Source organism: Notolepis coatsorum (genome assembly GCF_963971535.1).
Source record: "Notolepis coatsorum genome assembly, chromosome: 14".
In the NCBI taxonomy this organism is placed as follows: domain Eukaryota; kingdom Metazoa; phylum Chordata; class Actinopteri; order Aulopiformes; family Paralepididae; genus Notolepis; species Notolepis coatsorum.
In genome coordinates, this window is record NC_140178.1 from 35,763,305 (window position 1) to 35,782,591 (window position 19,287).

The 19,287-nt window shown below is 47.0% G+C and overlaps 1 protein-coding gene across 1 annotated transcript in view; it reads right to left on the reverse strand.

Annotated features, from left to right (window-relative positions):
- Positions 1-221: 221 nt before the first annotated feature.
- The window catches only part of gjc1 (gap junction protein gamma 1), a gene marked incomplete at its 3' end in the record, with an annotated part of 100,429 nt that continues 81,363 nt past the window's right edge, over positions 222-19,287 (reverse strand). Inside the window, exon 2 of the mRNA XM_084328648.1 lies at positions 222-1,733. Coding sequence (XP_084184774.1) covers positions 222-1,679 — 1,458 coding nt within the window. The 5' untranslated portion in view covers positions 1,680-1,733. The remainder of the gene's footprint in view (positions 1,734-19,287) is intronic.

Genomic DNA, 19,287 nt, shown 5'->3' on the forward strand with positions numbered 1-19,287 from the left:
AAGGAAGGCACTATGGCGTTTCAATATCCAACATTGCAGCAGCTCCTCACCACACCCCTCATATACATAGTATATGCATCAGCTTATTGCCGGACCCGGAGGGCCAGCCTACAAGGGTGAATGTCCCTAACTGACTGGCAGACTGTCGAAACACGCATGCATTACATGTCGTGGTCGGGCTATAGCCTATAGTCTTGTTCGTGAAGGTGTAAGCAGGAGGGTTAAATCCATACAGAGGGCTTGCCCTCTCCTGACTTGCTGCTACTGCTGTTGCTGCTGCTGCCTCCCCCGCTGCTGCCCCCTTTCCCATGTTTGAAGCGGTGTTTGCGCTCTTTGTGTGGCTGAGGCTGAGGCTGAGGCTGAGGCTGGATGATGTTACTCTGGGGTTTGTCGTCCTGGCTGTCCCCCAGCTGCTCCCCGGCCCGGTGCTGCTGACTGTAGGCCTGGATGGCTGCCTCTAGCTGTTGGTGGGCCTGCTGGATCATGTCTTTGTTCAGGGCCACGCGGGCCTCCCCTCCCGTGGGGAAATTGTCCTCGTTGCTGCCAAACTGCTGCTGCTCCTCCTGGGCGATGTTGGCCCGGTTCTGCTTGCAGGCCATCTTGGCGTTGCTCAGGTCCGTGTAGGGCATCTGCTCCGGCTTCACCACGATGTTGTAGCCCGGCGGAGCCGACGGGGTGTTCCAGGAGAACGGGTAGCCCACGTAATCGGCGCCCCCGTCTCCCACCACACCTCCCCCCGGGTCTGGCTCTGGCCCCGGAACCCCTACGGACCCCTCCATGCCGCCGTTGGCGCCCAGAAGGGTCAGCTGGTACTCGTCCACCAGAGGCGGGCAGCGCCGGCGACGCAGGATGTCACAGATGGATCCGATGCCCAGGTGGAGCATCTCCCACACGTTGAGGGCGAGGCAGAGGACGCTGACGCCGTACATGATGCGCAGGAAGATGGTCTTCTCCGTGGGCCGCGACACGAAGCAGTCCACGCTGTGGGGGCAGGGCTTCCCCGAGCACACAAACACGGGCGCCACGCGAAACCCGTACAGCAAGTACTGGCCGGTCAGGAAGCCGGCCTCCAGCACCGTACGCGCCACCAGCTGCAGAACATAAATACGCATCAGCCCCTCGTCCTGGATACGCCTGCGACCGTCGTGTCGGACCCTGGGCCTGGGCGCTGGCTGCAGAGGATCCCGTGGCCTTCGCGGAGGCTCAATCTCGGGGACTTCGTAGATCATGGGGTCGTCCTCCTGGTCCTCCTCTGCCTCGTCCGTGCCTCGGTGCTGCTGCGCTCCGAAGAAGATCTTCCGGGGCTTCCTGTGTGTGAATCCCCCTCCTCCTGTTCTGGGAGCCGTGGAGCTGACTCCTCCTTTGGCCTCCTCCAGCCGGGCTATCTTGTTGACGGCGTAGCCCATGTACATGAGAGACGGCATGGCCACCAGGATGATCTGGAAGACCCAGAATCGGACGTGCGAGAGAGGGGCGAAGGCGTCGTAGCAGACGTTCTCGCAGCCCGGCTGTCCCGAGTTGCAGATGAACTTGCTCTGCTCGTCGTAGTAGATGGACTCCCCCCCGACGGCTGTGAGGACGATGCGGAAGACGATGAGCACGGTGAGCCACAGCTTCCCCACGAAGGTGGAGTGGTTGTGGATCTCCTCCAGCAGCCGCGTGAGGAAGCTCCAGCTCATGGTGTCGCTGGACAGTGGGGCAGACAGGGTCCCTCTCTGGCCTGCTCACAGACTCTATAGACACACACACACACACACACACACACACACACACACACACACAGACAGACAGACAGACAGACAGACAGACAGACAGACAGACAGACAGACAGACAGACAGACAGACAGACAGACAGACAGACAGACAGACAGACAGACAGACAGACAGACAGACAGACAGACAGACAGACAGACAGACAGACAGACAGACAGACAGACAGACAGACAGACAGACAGACGAGGGGGAGAGAAAAAGACAGAGTAGATGATTAAACACAATAAATATATAAGCAAGATCAAAGAATGTCTAGCATGGATCTTCTTCTTATCAGAGAAGATGAGTGAGAGAATTTCACCCTGAGAAACTAACACCGGGGACGGAGAGCAGCCCGTTTCTTTCCAACGCCCCATGTTAACCGGCTGTACCGTTCAGGCCAGAGCTCCATGGTCCGGCTCACAATCTTGAGCGATAGTTTCAGCATCTGGTCTATTTTCTCTGCGTGCCACCGAGCTCCTCTACGTGCCGGTGGGTCAGAGGAGCAGAGGCTCTTGTTGACCGGCGTGAAGAACTAGCTCCTCGTGTGACCAGCCAGGCTCCTGTTCACAGCACTTCTGCGTCCTGTGTGTCTATAACCAAAGGTGTTCCCTCCCATACAGAAATTAACTATAGTAAATCCTATAGTATTCCTGTGTTGTTTTTTTATTTTATTATTTCATACATACTATAATAGAGTTACCACAAAAGTGTGATATTTCAGTATTTCTATAGTGGAATATTATAGAAATGCAAGGTGACTATACTAGTATTCTTGTGGTTTTACCATAGTAATATTCATCATACTTGGTTTATACCAGAAAAACACAGGAATACTATCGTTTTACTATATAGTTAGTGCATGTTACCTGAACATATACACAGCTCTTACACTTTTTTCTAGGGAGACGAAATATATCAGTGTTGAATAAAACCAGGCGGCATTGAGAAAGAGGGGAAATAGACAGGGTCAATTTTCAGAAAATCATAACCCTGAAGGCATTTCGTGTTTATTTTTGGTACACAACATTTCTAGGGGTATTAAGGGGTGCTGAATCCAAATCTGCTGTATACCAAGCTCAAAAATGTCAAATAAGGCCTCAAAATTGAGAAATCCAATATGGCCGCCAGCGCCAGGCTGAAATCTATTTAAGTGCATATCTTTTTGACTAAACAAGGTAGAAACATGAATGAAATGTGTTTTTATATGTTTGCATACATGAGGAATTTTAAATCATATCCTGATTTTAGATCAGTTGTGAAAATGTTGCTTGAAACTCATATTTATAGCAGAAACGGTGGTCGTTATTGATGCATAACTCATCAACCAAATAAGAAAGAAAAGCAGGATGATCCCAGGCCATGGATTTATTCATCAAACTCTTTTCTCTTGATTTTTTTTAATCAACATGTCATTTATGCAAATTAGATAGTCCTTAATATGCGTACAGTAGCTTAGGTACAGTAATTTATTGTCAGTCATCAATCGTATTCAGGCAGGTGTGGCAGGTGTCTTGCAGTTGCATGATTCATCCAATGCCACTTTTCCAGAATAGAATAGAATAGATTATAATATAATAAAATACAAATATTATTTTACCATATCAATATAAGTGAAGGTTCAAGTTTCTTTATTAGTTATCATACAGAATACAGAATACTTTGCATGAAATGTTTCTTTCTGTGTTGCTCCTGAGAGTGTGCTAGATAATAAGAAGATAGTATAAAATAAGTATAATAAGTATAAAATAGAAAGTCAAGAAGTCAAGTACGTAAACAAGTGTAAACAACAAAATTGTTCAGTGTTTCTATATATACAGTATGTACAGCTGGTACAAAAATGGTGAGGTATAGCTTAGCTTGTGGTGCCACCTTGTAGTGGTGAGGTGCAATAAGGAATGAGAATGATGTGCAATTTCCTTACCAATAATATAAATATAAATATAAAGTGTAAATTGTGTCTAAAGTGGTAAAGTGGGTGATACAGTGTGTTGTTTATTTAAGTGAGTGTAAGTGCGCTGTGGGTGTGTTGATGGTTTGTTTATTGTTCATTGTTCATTCATTGAGCATCCTGATGGCCTGGGGATATAAGCACCTTCTGAGTCTCTCTGTGCTTGCCATGAGACTCCGGTATCGCTTGCCTGATCGCAGCAGTTCAAAGAGGCAGTTGTTTGAGTGGCTGGAGTCTTTGATTATTCTCTTAGCCTTGCCCATGCACCGCTTGTTGTAAATGTCTTGGAGAGTGGGAAGCCCACCTTCAATTGTGCGTTCGGCTGAACGGGCCACTCTCTGTAGTCTGCTGCAGTCTTGTGCAGTGCTATTCCCAAACCAGGAGGTGATATTGCCAGTCAGGATGCTCTCTATTGTGCATGAGTAGAAGTTCTTGAGGATCTTCTGACTCACGTTGAACTTCCTTAAGCGCCTAAGGAAGTAGAGGCGTTGTCGTGCCTTCCTGATAACACTGTCAATGTGTGTGGTCCATGTCAAGTCCTCGGATATGTGGACTCCGAGGTACTTAAAACTGTTCACTCGCTCAACCGGTGCCCCGTCGATGCTGAGGGGGCTGTAGTCCCTGACCCCGACCTCCTAAAGTCCACAATCATCTCCTTTGTTTTGCTGATGTTCAGGGAGAGGCTGTTCTCTTGACACCATCCCGCTAGAACCTTAACCTCTTCCAGGTGATGATTGTGTTGTTGTTCCGCTGTGCCACACAGTCATGTGTGTACAGGGAGTGGAGGAGGGGACTCAGGACACAGCCCTGGGGGGCCCCTATGTTGAGAGTTTTGGATGAGGAGGTGCAGTTGCCTGCTCTCACCACCTGGGGTCTGCCCGTCAGGAAGTCCAAGACCCACTGGCAGAGGTCATAGTTCTAGCCCTGGTCCCTGAGCTTGGCTATGAGTTTGGAGGGGACTATGGTATTGAATGCTGAGCTGTAGTCGATGAATAGCATTCTCACATAGTTCTCCTGCCTCTTGTCCAGGTGTGATGCTGCTGTGTGCAGCACATGGGCTATGGCGTCCTCCGTGGACCTGTTGGGGCAGTATGCAAATTGCAGGGGGTCCAGGTTGATGGGGAGGGAGGAACAGATGTAGCCCTTCACTAGCTTCTCAAAGCACTTCATGGCTATGGAGGTGAGAGCTACAGGGCGGTAGTTGTTGAGGCAAGCTGGCTTGGATTTTTTGGGTACAGGGATAATGGTGGACTTCGTCAGACAGGTGGGGATGACAGCCTGTTCTAAGGACAGGTTAAATATGTCAGTGAATACCGGGGCCAGTTGGTCGGCACAGACTTTTAGGACGCGGCCGGGGATACCGTCCGGACCTGCTGCCTTCCTGATATTCACATTCTTAAACGTCCTCCTCACCTGTTCTGTTATCCTGAACACTGAGTCTCCATCAGCAGTGCCCCTCCCCCTCCTCCATTGCAGTGGTTTGTAGGCTGGTGCTGTTATTCCCAGCCTCAAACCTCGCATAGAAGGTATTGAGATCATTTGCCAGTTGGATGTCACTGTTCAGTTTGAGGGAGGTGCCTTTGTAATCTGTCATCGTTCAGAGGCCCTGTCACATAGCTCTAGAGTCAGCCTGTTCATATTGAAGTTCAATTGAATCCCTGTAGCGCCTTGTTGCCTCTATTACTGTCCTCCTAACATTGTATCTCACCACCTTGTGGTCATTCATGTTGCCTGTCACAAGCCTGGCGTTGTATGCTGAGGTGCGCGCCTTCAGAGCTTCACGGACGGATTTGTCTACCCAGGGCTTTTGGTTTGGGTAAACTCTAATTGTGGTAGAGGGGATTGTTTCTTCTAACAAAGTACAAACAAAGTCCAGCACTGTTTCCGTGTAGTCATTAATATTATCTGTGTTATCGCGGAACACCCCCCAGTCTGTACATTCTAGTGCAGCTTGGAGCGTCTCCTCCGACGCCACCGTCCAGCGCTTCACCTCTCGCGATACTACAGGAATGCGCTTGAGACTTTGTTTATACTGCGGTACAAGAAAGATGGCGTCGTGATCTGACTTGCCAAAAGGACTGGCAGCATGTGATTTTTAACCGCTCTTAAATTGCGTGTAGCAATGGTCTAAAATATTCCCGCCTCTGGTAGAAGAAGTCACATGCTGGTAGAATTTTGGCAGCACTTTTCTCAGATTAGCGCTATTGAAATCACCCACAACCACAATAGCAGCGTCAACGTTAGCTGCTTGGAGCTTGTTTACCTCGTTGTGGAGCTTGGAGAGCGCGTCGCCCGTGTTTGCTTGTGGTGGAATATACACTCCGATCAGAATGGCCGACGTTAATTCTCTCGGGAGAAAGAATGGCCGGCACTTGATGGATATATACTCCAGGTTTGGGGAGCAGTGGTTTGAAAGCTCCTTCACGTTGCCTGGATCACACCAATTGTTGTTCAACATAAAAGCTATTCCACCTTCCCGCTTTTTACAAGAATCTTCCTCTGTACGTTTGAATACTTGTTACAGTAATCCTTACAGTGACAGCTTATTCACACTCTTCCTCAGTGTTCCGGCAGTTGTTGACTTTCTTACAGTTGCATGCTTCGATACATGCCATGTGACTCTTCCTGAATAGAATAGAGTAGAAGATAATTAAAAGATTATAGCCAGCTCCCGTACAAGTATATTCGAACACATGATACAATTGTCCTTACAGTGATTTATTCTGTTCCTTCATTCCTTTTTTTCTCTCTGTTATAGGCATTATGTTCACAATTCTGTTAACGACAAACAGTCTAGAGTATACAGTCTTGCAGGTGGATGTAGAGATGTAGAGATCCAGCTTTCATGTAGAGATGCGTACATCGGATTCTGTCATAGTGAGCCAAGAGTAGAAGCAGCACATCTGTGTCACGCGCTGACACGACGATTGTTTCCACTGCCTGGATGAGAAAATCAGACGTGTATCAGCTTCCTCATGGTCAGCACTCAGAGAGGAGACTTCAAGATCTGGATCTGTTGACTTGACAGTTGTCGCTTCAGCAAACCTCTCTGATACTACAACTACAGGTTCATCATCCGGGCTGTGTTCCATCAGGTGGTTTGAGAGTAGTTGAGCGATATCTGATTTGTTGTCTTCAAGGGCCATGAAGCTCGACCAATCGGCAGGAAGTGGAACAGACTTGTTTTTGATTTCACGACGTACTGGTCTGTGGCGCTGTTTGCGTTTCACCCTTGTGCCTGTTTTGATGGATTGGTCATGGTATCTGTCAAAGACGACATCTACTCTCTGGTATTTTGCTCCCATCTTCAACACGGTGTCAGTGAACTTGTTGGCATAGTCACCAAATGTTGTAGTGTCAGGTGGCTTTCCGAGTGCCATTACCAGAGCTTGGCCATCAATGACCAGGCAGCTGGGTCCCTGAAGGGTAAGATCTGCAGGGGTTTTAACTTGTTTTGTCAGTATATTTGCTAACACAGACTTGTTGGTGGATTGTAGACTCCCGTTAGTTGTGGCCAGAGATGGCGTGATGGGCATGAGCTCATGCTGGAGGATATTGTCACGGTCTACCTTACGACCTGCTCTGTAAGCTGTGATGAGCCTTTGTAGAATCTGCCTGTCCACTTTGATGGTGTTTTGCTTGTTCTTGGAAAGTTGCACAACTTCATACAAAGAGGCAAATGTCTTGGCTTTGTTCTTTCGAATGGGTGATTTCAGGTTCAGGTGCTGGTCACTATCTGGAGGTTCACACAAACGTTTGTCCACAAACATGTTCAGTTGTGCCTGTCCAAGGTGTTCTGCGCCAAGTATGGATTCTTGAATCTCCGGTGTGACTACGTCCTTGTTGATGTATGTAAGAAAACTTACAAAAGCACATTTAATTCAGGTTTGTACCTTGTGTAGTCACACTTAACTCATTAAGCCCCACCATTTATTTTTAGAAAATTCGCCTAAAACAGCATGCTTACATTAAAATGCTTATATATCCAGATCTATAAGAGCTACTTGCATAAACTTGGTGCCTGAAGAAAGCTAAGACTTGGGGGATTCTAATGTTGGTGTCCTACACTGTACAGTTATTACCAAATTGCTGTCGTATTCCTGCAAACACTGAATAAATGTCATTTTTTTATCCTCACCTATACAAAGATTACAGTTAGACAGTCAAAAACACCCTGTTACTCATGGTTGCACCCCAGCTATATTCCTACTCTCTTCCTCCATAGGTGCAGATGTTCTGTGCAAAGTTTCATGTCAGTAGAATAAAAACTGTGGGTTTAGCACCTGTTTTTGTGGAGAGAGGGCCTGGTGCTGGCGGCCATGTTGGATTTCTCAATTTTGAGGCCTTATTTGACATTTTTGAGCTTGGTATACAGCAAATTTGGATTCAGCACCCCTTAATACCCCTAGAAATGTTGTGTACCAAAAATAAACACAAAATGCCTTCAGCACTTTATACAAGCACATTTTCTGAAATTCTGCCTAGTCTAAAATAATTCCAATAGAGACCAAGCTATCTATCACAGAACGCACACACATTATATTCCACACCCTCTCTCTTTATTTAGGGTATAAATCCTCTTAGTGAGCTCGCCTCTGTATGGGTATAATATTTGAATTGGCATGTAAAAGCTAATTGGCTGGCCTCAGATAACGCATTGAAAATGTGCCTGTCTGTCTGGTTTGTGTGTGGTTCTGTGCAAGCTTTAGCAGAGGGGCACGCTGCCTATGTAGGTTAGCTCTCGGCTGCAGGCGCCAGGCGGTCCAACCAAACCAGCCGAACCAGCAGGTGGCCTGCAGGAAGCAATGGAGCAGGGAGTCAGGCAGCAGACCCACATTAGCCCAGGCACTGGAGCAGAACCCAAGCCCTGCTGGCCCTCGGGGCGGGTCCGACGGGGTCTGAGATGACACCTCCACAGAACTTTCCCTCTATGTAACATCAATAGTGCGTGGCTTTATTGTCAACTAGACTAGAGAGGAAACCCAAACCATGAAAGCTTAGGACAGGGTTTATGGGGCCCCCCGGGCCCTTATACCATGCAGGTTAGCGGCTCAAGGCAGCCAGGGGGCCTGGTGGTCAGAGAGAGAACGTCCTATAACAACTAGAAGGTCACAGGCTCCGCCCCCTATCATAGTCATAGACAGTAGTCCATTCCAGTTGAAGTGTCCCTGAGCAACACAGAACCCGTACAGCTTCTACAAGAGCACTGTAGAAAATGGCCTGAATATGTGCTAGGTGCTAGCAGTGGAGAGATGGGCATACTGCAGGGATCCCACCATCCCATTATTGTTTAAGTGGGCTGATAGGTGAGTCTAACTACCCTGGGAAAGGGGTAGTTAATAAATCATTTAGGCACTTTTGGAATTCTTCCTTGAAATTCTTGAAATCTAAAGCTAGTCTCAATCTAGATTCATAGATTCTAATTCAATGGTCTCAATCATAGAATTTAAGTCTGTGTTCAGTTCTAAAATTCGATCTACACCTGAAAGGGTTAATAAGGTTGAATAACAATAGAATGCAGACTGCGGTGGGTCCAGTGGTACAAGGGACAGGGCTGTGGGGGTGGAGGAGGTTTGTCTGGGCTAACTCCCCCCCCTCCCCCCCAGCTCCCTGCTTTGTGTCTCCAGTACAAGGAGAGCAGGAAGAGTGTTTAGAACTCTGTGTTCTCTATAAAACGTGGAGAATTGATAACTCTGACCATATAAGGCCATGCCTGGCTGGGATGGAGGAGGTAGCTGTCAGGAATCCTGTGTGTGCTGGTGTTCTAGGAAAATGTGTTGTGTGTGACTGTGTGTCTGTGAATCTGCGTGTGTGCGGCGCGCGCGCGTGTGTGTGTGTGTGTGTGTGTGTGTGTGTGTGTGTGTGTGTGTGCGTATGCCGCATGTGTGTGCTTGTGTGTGTATGTGTGTGTCTGACTGACTGTGTGTGTGTGTGTGTGTGTGTGTGTCTGATTGTATGTGTGTATCTGATTGTGTGTGAAAAAGAGCATTTGTTTGTGTGTGTGTGTTTTTTTTTTTTTCATCCCCTTGTATACAACTGTATGTGTCTCGCAGACAAACGAGGGCCCAGACACCTAAACTATGTACAGTACAGCGGAGCACAGAACGGCAGGGTCCTTATGAGAGGTGCCAGCTCTCTGTCATGTAAACAGCGTGTGGCCAGGCAGCAGACGAGACACTGCCAGGAGTCATTCCACAGTGTCCTTCAATCACCTGAAGCTCCCGCTGACCTTTCCTGCCTCACGTCAGCCTTTTATGTAAGTATTACCGTTGCCTCTCGATGCCGGTCCCTGAGCTGTTGAGATGTGATATCACCCACATTTACACTCCTTGGACACGCATGTATGAATTAAAGCACGGTTGCATGCAACGTGTGAAAAGAATATACAATGAGTCCGTTTTTCTCCAGTATATACATACATTACCGATGTCAACAAATATTTTACAGCCACAAAATAAAGCACATATAATAAAAAAAACTAGTTTTTACCTGTTGTCTAGTGTTAGTCCTTGTGTTAGAGTAAGAGTTCAGCCAACCAACTAGCAAATAAAATCATGTCTCCATTCCTATTTATTTATTTATTGGTGGATCAACAAAATTACTGATTTTTATTTTATTTTATCTAACAGACCTTTTTCACACACTGTACATTCTTGGGATAAAAAGGTTATTCAAACTGGTTCTTGTTGTCTAGGTGATGGAACACGGCTTGACAGGTTACAGAGAGACCACGGCTGAGACCTGTCAATGAGTTGTCAGAGTGACAGCGGAAGGATGTTAGCATGCTGTCTCACTGTACTGGGTTAAGTTGGAAGGTGTGAGGCTGTGTGTGTGTGTGTGTGTGTGTGTATGTGTGTGCGTGTGTGTGTGTATGTGTGTGTGTGTGTGTGTGTGTGTGTGTGTGTGTGTGTGTGTGTGTGTGTGTGTGTGTGTGTGTGAGAGAGAGAGAGAGAAAGAGAGAGAGAGAGAGAGAGAGAGAGAGAGAGAGAGAGAGAGAGAGAGAGAGAGAGAGAGAGAGAGAGAGAGAGAGAGAGAGAGAGAGAGAGAGAGAGAGAGAGAGAGAGGAGGAGGAGGAAGAGGAGAGAAGGTAGTGAGTAACTTCTGCGGATGTGCTTTCAAAGAAAGAAAGAAAGAAAGAAAGAAAGAAAGAAAGAAAGAAAGAAAGAAAGAAAGAAAGAAAAAAAGAAAGAAAGAAAGAAAGAAAGAAGAAAGAAAGAAGAAAGAAAGAAAGAAAGAAAGAAAGAAAGAAAGAAAGAAAGAAAGAAAGAAAGAAAGAAAGAAAGAAAGAAAGAAAGAAAGAAAGAAAGAAAGAAAGAAAGAAAGAAAGAAAGAAAGAAAGAAAGAAAGAAAGAAAGAAAGAAAGAGATTAGATCACTTTTGATCCTCGAGTTGTGTTGTAGTCAAATATGGCCAATTTACAACCTTTCTCCTCTCAAAATATGGTTTCCTTCATCTGGTCGCCCTAAGGCCTGACAGAAGACCATAAGGGGGACTCCGGCGTTAACACAATACGAGAGTTAATTAAATGTAATTATACTAATTACAATTAGCCTTGTTCTGTACCTCTCATTCATGAAGTCCCAAAAGCAGAGGAGGCCAGGGGCCGTCACACCACCTCTGGCCCAGGTGAGAACCTCTGGCCAGAACACATGGCTGCAGCCCGTACCTCACCCTGACCTCACCCACATACAACCTGGCCTTTCAGCGTTCTCATCCAGTTTGTGTCTGTGGGAGCTGGCAGGGTGGTTAGGGGTGAGAAGCTGACTGTGTGTGTTTGTTAAGTACCAGGGGTGAGTCACCATACAGACACAGAGCACACAGACACAGATACACACAATGGACATAAGGTCATAGGTGGAAATCGCACCGGACTCAAAAACATCATGACAAACAAATGACACCAGACTTTGGTGTCGGACCCGCAAAAGGAAACAGATAGACCCGATGAACGATGTCCTTCTCGTTTAACTCCACCATGTCTTTGGATGAGAGGAGACAGCGGCCTGCAATTTTTTTTTTTTTTTTAAATAGTCTCCAAACCACACAGCCACACATTGACAATACAAACATGCATTACATGTACATTACAGACGTCTCAAAGATAAATGAACAGACAATAAAATAAATTGAGACAACAATTCAAATATTACAATAAAGAGAGACAGATCATTCAGCCATGGGAGATAATGGTAATGATAAGACAAGATAAGATAAGATAAGATAAGATAAGATAAGATAAGATAAGATAAGACAAGATAAGACAAGATAAGACAAGATAAGATAAGATAAGATGTTCCTTTATTAATCCCCTTGGGGAAATCGAGGGGTCATGGCAGCGCAGGGGAGGGGGAGGGGAGATACAGGCAGCGTGAATACTTTCCCCAAGGCAGTTGTCCTTCCGCGTTCGGTTTGCGCGCCCTGATTGGCCTCTCAGCGCCCAATCGCGTTAGCCCTACTATCGCCTAACTACTCGCTCAATATACTACTATCACTCAACTCGCTAGTCGCTACCGCCGTGCATCATATATATATACTAAAACGAACTATCACTCAACTCGCTACCGCCGTGCATCATATACTAAAACTAACTATCTCTCTATATTAACGTAGCCCATTTCCTCGTATTGTTTTCATCTCTCTATATTAATATAGAGAGATGAAAACAATACGAGGAAATGGGCTACGTTAACGTAACGCGCTATTCATATCAATCGACATCACATCAATATAAATAACGTTGTGAGGTTCGCCTTTCCCTTGACCTTTAATTCCCTGTTCTCCTCACCTCACTAGCCCCCACCCTCGCGTTCGTTTTACTCTCGTTTGCTCTTCAGCAGCCACACCCTTGGACTACCTGTCATGATGTGTTTGATTGGTCTGGTGCCGAACACACACTTCTAGTTAAATGATCAATTACCTTCACGCACCTGATGTGTATTCTAATTAGCACCCCTTTTGGCTTTAAGTACCTCGCTCTTCCCCTCTGGCCTTGTCGGGTCGTTCCGTATCATATCTCTATCACCTAACTCCTTCGGGAGGTTCTCTGTCTATAGGCTCCTACGGGAGTTCTGTTTCTGTCTGTATGCTGTTTTATCTCCGGCGTGAGACGAGGTGCAAGCTTTGGCCACCTGTCGCCGTTGCCTGGAGGGAGATATTGTACTGCGCTCCCTAATTCTCTACGGGAGGTATTCCAGTGTTCCACCCCAGACCTCCGCGCCAGATGCACTCAAGCCTTCGCCACCTGTCGCCGTTTGCCTGGAAGGAGACACCGCACTGCGCTCTCTAAACCTCTACGGGAGGTATTCCGGTGTTCCACTCCAGACCTCCGCGCAGCAGATGCGCTCTCCGTACCGGCGCGTACTCAAAGCAGACGCGCACCATCCAGACCTCCGAGCCTGACGCGCTCTTCACTCCAGACGCGCATCCAGACGCGCATCCAGACGCACTCCAGACGCGCATCGCTTCCTAATACTCTACGGGAGGATGCGTCTCTCCGAGCCGGCGCGCTCTTCCGCGCAGACGCGTTCTTCCGCGCAGACGCGCTCTTCACTCCAGACGCGCATTCAGACGCACTCCAGATGCGTCCTCCGTACCGGCGCGTACTCCAAGCAGTCGCGCACCACTCAGACCTCCGCGCCAGATGCGCCCTCCGTACCGGCGCGTACTCCAAGCAGTCGCGCACCACTCAGATCTCCGCTTGGACAACCCGTTCCCCGTGGCGACGCGCTCGCCCTGTTTGATCCTGCTCTCTTTACGCACAGCGCCTGGGTGAGTTTTGCAAGACTGTCTTTGACCCTATCGTTTTTCGTGTGTGTTAAACACTGAAGAGATCCTGCTTTTTGTCAGACTGTCACTCACCCTGTGCCTGCTTTTTGGATTGTTCATTGGGATGGTATTTGTTTGAACTTTGCTCACCGTGTGTATTCACACCGAAGATAATATCACTTGGATTATTATTGGGACATCGCTCTCTGTGTGTTTTCACACCGAAGATATTATCACCTTGGATTATTATTGGAACATCGCTCACTGTGTCTATTTGCACCGAAGATTCTATCACGTGGATTGTTGTTGGGACTTTACTCACAGTGTGTATTACACCGAAGATTCAGTCACTGGAGTATCTGTTTTGGGACAAGTCACTTCTCCTGTCACCTGCTCTGTTCCCAACTGTACTCTGAGCTAACCCGCTCTCTCTCTCCCTCTCTGTCCCGTTACCACCTCGGAGAGCTGCCGAGAGGATTCTGCAGAGCGGCTCTGACGTCACTGTCAGATTCCTCAGACGAATCTTCCCGGGAGAAGCTGCAGAGCAGCAACGTTCTTCTAATGCTTGTATCCCAGTCTGTCTGTTTTCCCCTCTCTAGTCCTCCTAGTCCTCCCTGTCCCCAGCCCGCCTCCGCGGGCCTCTGTCCCTGTTTCCCCACTCTAGTCCGCCTAGTCCTCCCTGTCCAGTCCTTCTAGTCCTCCTTGTCCTTCCTGTTCCGCCCTGTTCCCTGGCCTGTCCGTTAGCCCTTCCCTTAGCCTTTCCCTTTGCCTTCCCCTTAGCCAGCTCGCCTCTTAAAGGCACTGTGCCTATTTTCCCATTTCTTGTTTTCCCTGTAATTTGTGTTCTCCCTTAAAGGGACAGTGCCGTTTTCTGTGTGTTTCAATAAATGCCCAGTTCTTGGCTTACTCTCATACCTGTCTTGTGTTGTGCGATTGGGGTCGGTTACAAACCATAACAAACGTATTGCTATTCATATCAATCGACATCACATCTCCAGCCTCTGAATGTTCAGCCATGAGGTTGGGTTGGGGGGGGGGTTTCTACAATTGACCTTTGAACTGGCGTCACATTAAGATCAATGGTTCAATGGTTCAATAGCCATGAGCCTAACGGTTCATGATTGCGTAGTAGCATGTCGTCACATTATCAAGTCCCTCTAATACATCCAGCCCTTTAACGTAGCTTTACAGTCCAACTGGGCCCGGAGAAAATAAATAACGTATTGCTATTCATATCAATCGACATCACATCAATATAAATAACGTATTGTTTTCATCTCTCTATATTAACGTAACGCGCTATTCATATCAATCGACATCAATATAAATAACATCGTTTTCATCTCTCTATATTAACGTAACTAGCTATTCATATCAATCGACATCACATCAATAGTTAGTATATTGATGCACGGCGGTAGCAGTATAGCGATGCACGGCGGTAGTAGTTAGTGCATTGATGTGATAGTTAGTATATTGATGCACGGCGGTAGCAGTATAGCGATGCACGCCGGTAGTAGTTAGTGCATTGATGTGCTAGTTAGTTAGTATATTGATGCAGGGCGGTAGCGAGTTAGTTGATAGTTAGTAGTATATTGATGCAGGTAAGTATGCTGGTATGGTAACAGCACGGCACAGGACAAGAAGGCCCTACAGAGAGTGGTGCGCTCTGCCGAGCGTACCACGGGTATTGCACTACCTCCCCTGCAGGTTCTATACAACAAAAGGTGCAAATCCAGAGCCTGCAGAATAATGAAAGACCCCCACCACCCCAATAACAGCCTGTTTCAGCTGCTGAGGTCAGGCAGACGCCTGCGAACACCAGCTACTAGGACAGAGAGGCTTCGGCTCAGCTTCTTCCCCCAGACCATCAGAGCCTTGAACAATGAACACTGAGGGTCACAGAACACTGAACCCTACACACACAAGCACATTAGCACACACACGCTGTGCACACTCGCACACTAGCAGCCACTTTAACATGAGAAAGCACTCACTCATGCTGCACACGCCCACACTTATGGACACAAAGAAAGGTCACTTTAAAAATAGTATAGTAACAGTGTATTGCACTACCTAGGGACCTAGCATGTCCTTCATGCTCTGTAAATAACTATGTACAAATACCGTGATGTCCCACTATGTTACCTGTTTATTGCACAATGTTGTCTATTGGATTCTATTATATGTTGTACTACTGTATTGCACATCGTTGCGGGCAAGACCACCCGCATTTCATTGTATACTTGTATGCCGTGACAAATAAAACTCTTGACTTGACTTGACTTGAAGTAGCTGATGTGATGGACTTGTGGAACTGAGAGAAGTTCTGAAAGTTAGGAGCGAGCGTTAGGAGTAACGCGATTGGGCGTTGAGAGAAACGTCAGTGGCCAATCAGGCCGCGTAAACCGAACGCGGAAGGACAACTGCCTTGGGTAAAGTATTCACGCATACAGCCAGGCTAATAAAAATAAATATATAAGAATTAAAGGGGCAGTAGATAATAAAGTACAAGATAAAATATTAAATAAAAATAAAGGTAAGGGTCTGACTGTCAGGAGAAAGCAGGAGAGCTGCCTGGACAAGTGTCAGGCGTTTATAATGACAGATCTGACTTCTATTTCATTGCAATACAAGGGGATGAAAAAAGAAAAACACACACACAAAATGTGCACAGATACACTATTCTTTCACACACAATCAGATACACACACAAGCACACACATGCGACACACGCATACGCACACACATGCAACACACGCATACACACACACACACACACACACACACACACAGATTCACAGACACACATTCACCCATTCATCCGATTACCAGATGAGCGCTCTACCTCCTGAGACACTGGTCCCCATAAGGTACAAGATGGAATAAAACAGAAAACCATCTTGCCTGAATGTCTTACGTATTTTGAGTGAACAATCAAAGGGTCAAAGGTAATAGTTCTGATCCACTTGCCATCCCTAGTGGGAATGATCTTGTTCATTTCCAGCCTCTGAATGTTCAGCCATGAGGTTGGGTTGGGGGGGGGTTTCTACAATTGACCTTTGAACTGGCGTCACATTAAGATCAATGGTTCAATGGTTCAATAGCCATGAGCCTAACGGTTCATGATTGCGTAGTAGCATGTCGTCACATTATCAAGTCCCTCTAATACATCCAGCCCTTTAACGTAGCTTTACAGTCCAACTGGGCCCGGAGACAAGGTCATAGGTCAATGAAGCTGGGTCCCGTGGGCAAGCTTCCTGTATCACTACTTCACGCACTGACTCAAACAGACACTCACAATTACATTCAGCACGACTGGAGGGATCCCCTACGTCACTGGCCACCCCCCTGCAAGATGCACATATACACAGGCATAGGAACACACACACACACACACACACACACACACACACACACACACACACACACACACACACACACACACACACACACACACACACACACACACACACACACACACACACACACACACACACACACACACACACACACACACACACACACACACACACACACACACACACACACACACACTTTCATCAAAATCCCACCACACCACGCCATGACACCTCCCCTCCTCCCTCTACTGCCGAAAAAACATCCACATCCACAATAAGAGATATGTGAGACAGTGAGGAACATTGCATTGTGGGGTCAGCTGAGTGGTTGGTTACTGCGTAATGTGTATGTGTGTGTGTGTGTGTGTGCGTGCGCGCGCGCGTGTGTGCGTGCGTGCGTGCGTGCGTGCGTGCGTGCGTGCGTGCGTGCGTGCGTGCGTGCGTGTGTGTGTGTGTGTGTGTGAGAGTGATGATTCATAGTAACCTCTCAGCAGGGATACAGTTAACCAGGGTCCTGGTGAGGCCCAGACCCCTGTGCAGAGAGAGAGAGAGAGGAGAACACAGACCATGGTGGTGGTGGTGGTGGTGGTGGTGGAGTGCTGTGAATATGCATCACCTCAGGGTGCTCCCCACGCAGCAGTGGATTGCGGTGACGTATGCCGGCCGCTCGTGACATAGTGTATGTAGAGTTTGAATCCAGCTCGTCACGACCGATCGCTCCTGTTGGGTGAAAATCTCCTAGGGTCAGGTTTTCAGGAATTAAGAAAATCGCAGCTTCATTTTTAGGTTGATGCCCATGTGTTTTAATTTTGTATTATACATTGGGGGTTTCACTGGGTTCCATTAACCATGTTCACAGGGGTGGCTATTTTGCTCTTATGTCATGCTCAGGTTGGGAGTCCTTTCCCACAGGAACAGGTCAATGGTCCCCTCCCCCTATAGGGTCGTACAACTTGCTCACACCATGTCAACTTTCCAGGCAAATAAAATGTGAAAGTTGCCAAAAATTGGAGAAACAAGGTTTTTTGCCTGACAGCAGGGATATTTTTTCCCGTTCTACGGGAGGGCACACAGGCAAGCACACAGGAAAACAGAGCATGAGTCAGTGAACGGGAAAAGCTAATAGGTAGAAGTGGGTTTTGAGGCTAGATTTGAAGGCATCTATCGAGGGGGCAAGCCTAATGGAGGTGGGGATGCTGTTCCACAGTTCAGGGGCTGCGACAGCAAAGGCACGGCCCCCCCTGAGCTTAAGGTTAGACCTCCGGACTGTCAGGAGCCTCTGATCGGCTGACCTGAGGGACCTGGTGTTGGAATAGGGGGATAGGAGGTCTGAGATGTAGGAGGGGGGCTGACCATTAACACTTAAAGTTTGAGTACCAGCGACGAGATTTATCGTTAGTTCATGCCGACCGTTGAGTGCCAGCGACGATAAATCTCGCTTTTTTTTTATTAGCGATTTGAATTATCATATTTAGCATATTTATATAGCATATTTCATCAATCTAGTCTCACGTTAGTGCTGCAAACTCTCTCTGAGCTCCATTGGGAAAATACCGCCCCCTATCGTCTCTCCCTATTGTACTGCACCCCTTTGGAATGGATTGAATGAAACACATGGGGGGGGGGAAATCCAGCTTCCTCATTTTACGTCTCAGACAAGTCACCCGAGAGGATCGGATTCATTGCCGAGCCCCAACACAGCGTGGAATACATATTTCCAGTACCCAGCGTTGGATCAATAAACACGATCGATATTTGGAATGGCGATCAGGAATTGGAATAATCTTTTTGGAGAAGATCTGATCTGAGGTAAGGAATCTATTTTACCAGTCTTAGGATAATCAGAACTTTTTTCACAGAGATATCAACGTGTGCCCTGTGTGTGTGTGTGTGCGTGTGTGTGTGTGCTGATCAGGAAATGAGAGAATCGATTTTTCAGCTTGCTTCTATAGCGTGCATATACAATACTATCGATAATCTAGCGTTTATTTGAAGTTTTTTGTGTATTCCAGAATATTCCAGTAAAGGGCGATTATCACAGAATCTTTATATTTTCCTAAAACTTAAAAAAAAACTAGCGTTTTTCAAAATGGTATAAAACGGAAATGAACCGATTAAAAAACAATCCGTTTCGACAATGTTGACTGCAAACAAGTCATTGAAAAGCGACGGCCAGATTAGACACATAGCCATAATTTAAGACATAGTTTATTATGCGTTTGCAAATATGAAAGCTCTATCATTGAAGTGGACGCTGGCATACGGAGCCTTTTAGCGCTCCGCATGTCTGGCACTCAACGTGTTAAGGGCTCTAAAAACGAATAGGAAAACCTTAAAATCTATCCTTTAGCGTACTGGAAGCCAATGAAGGGAGGCAAGGACAGGGGTGATGTGGTCTCTCTTATGGGTTCTGGTCAACAGTCTGGCAGCAGTGTTCTGTCCTAGCTGTAGGCGGGA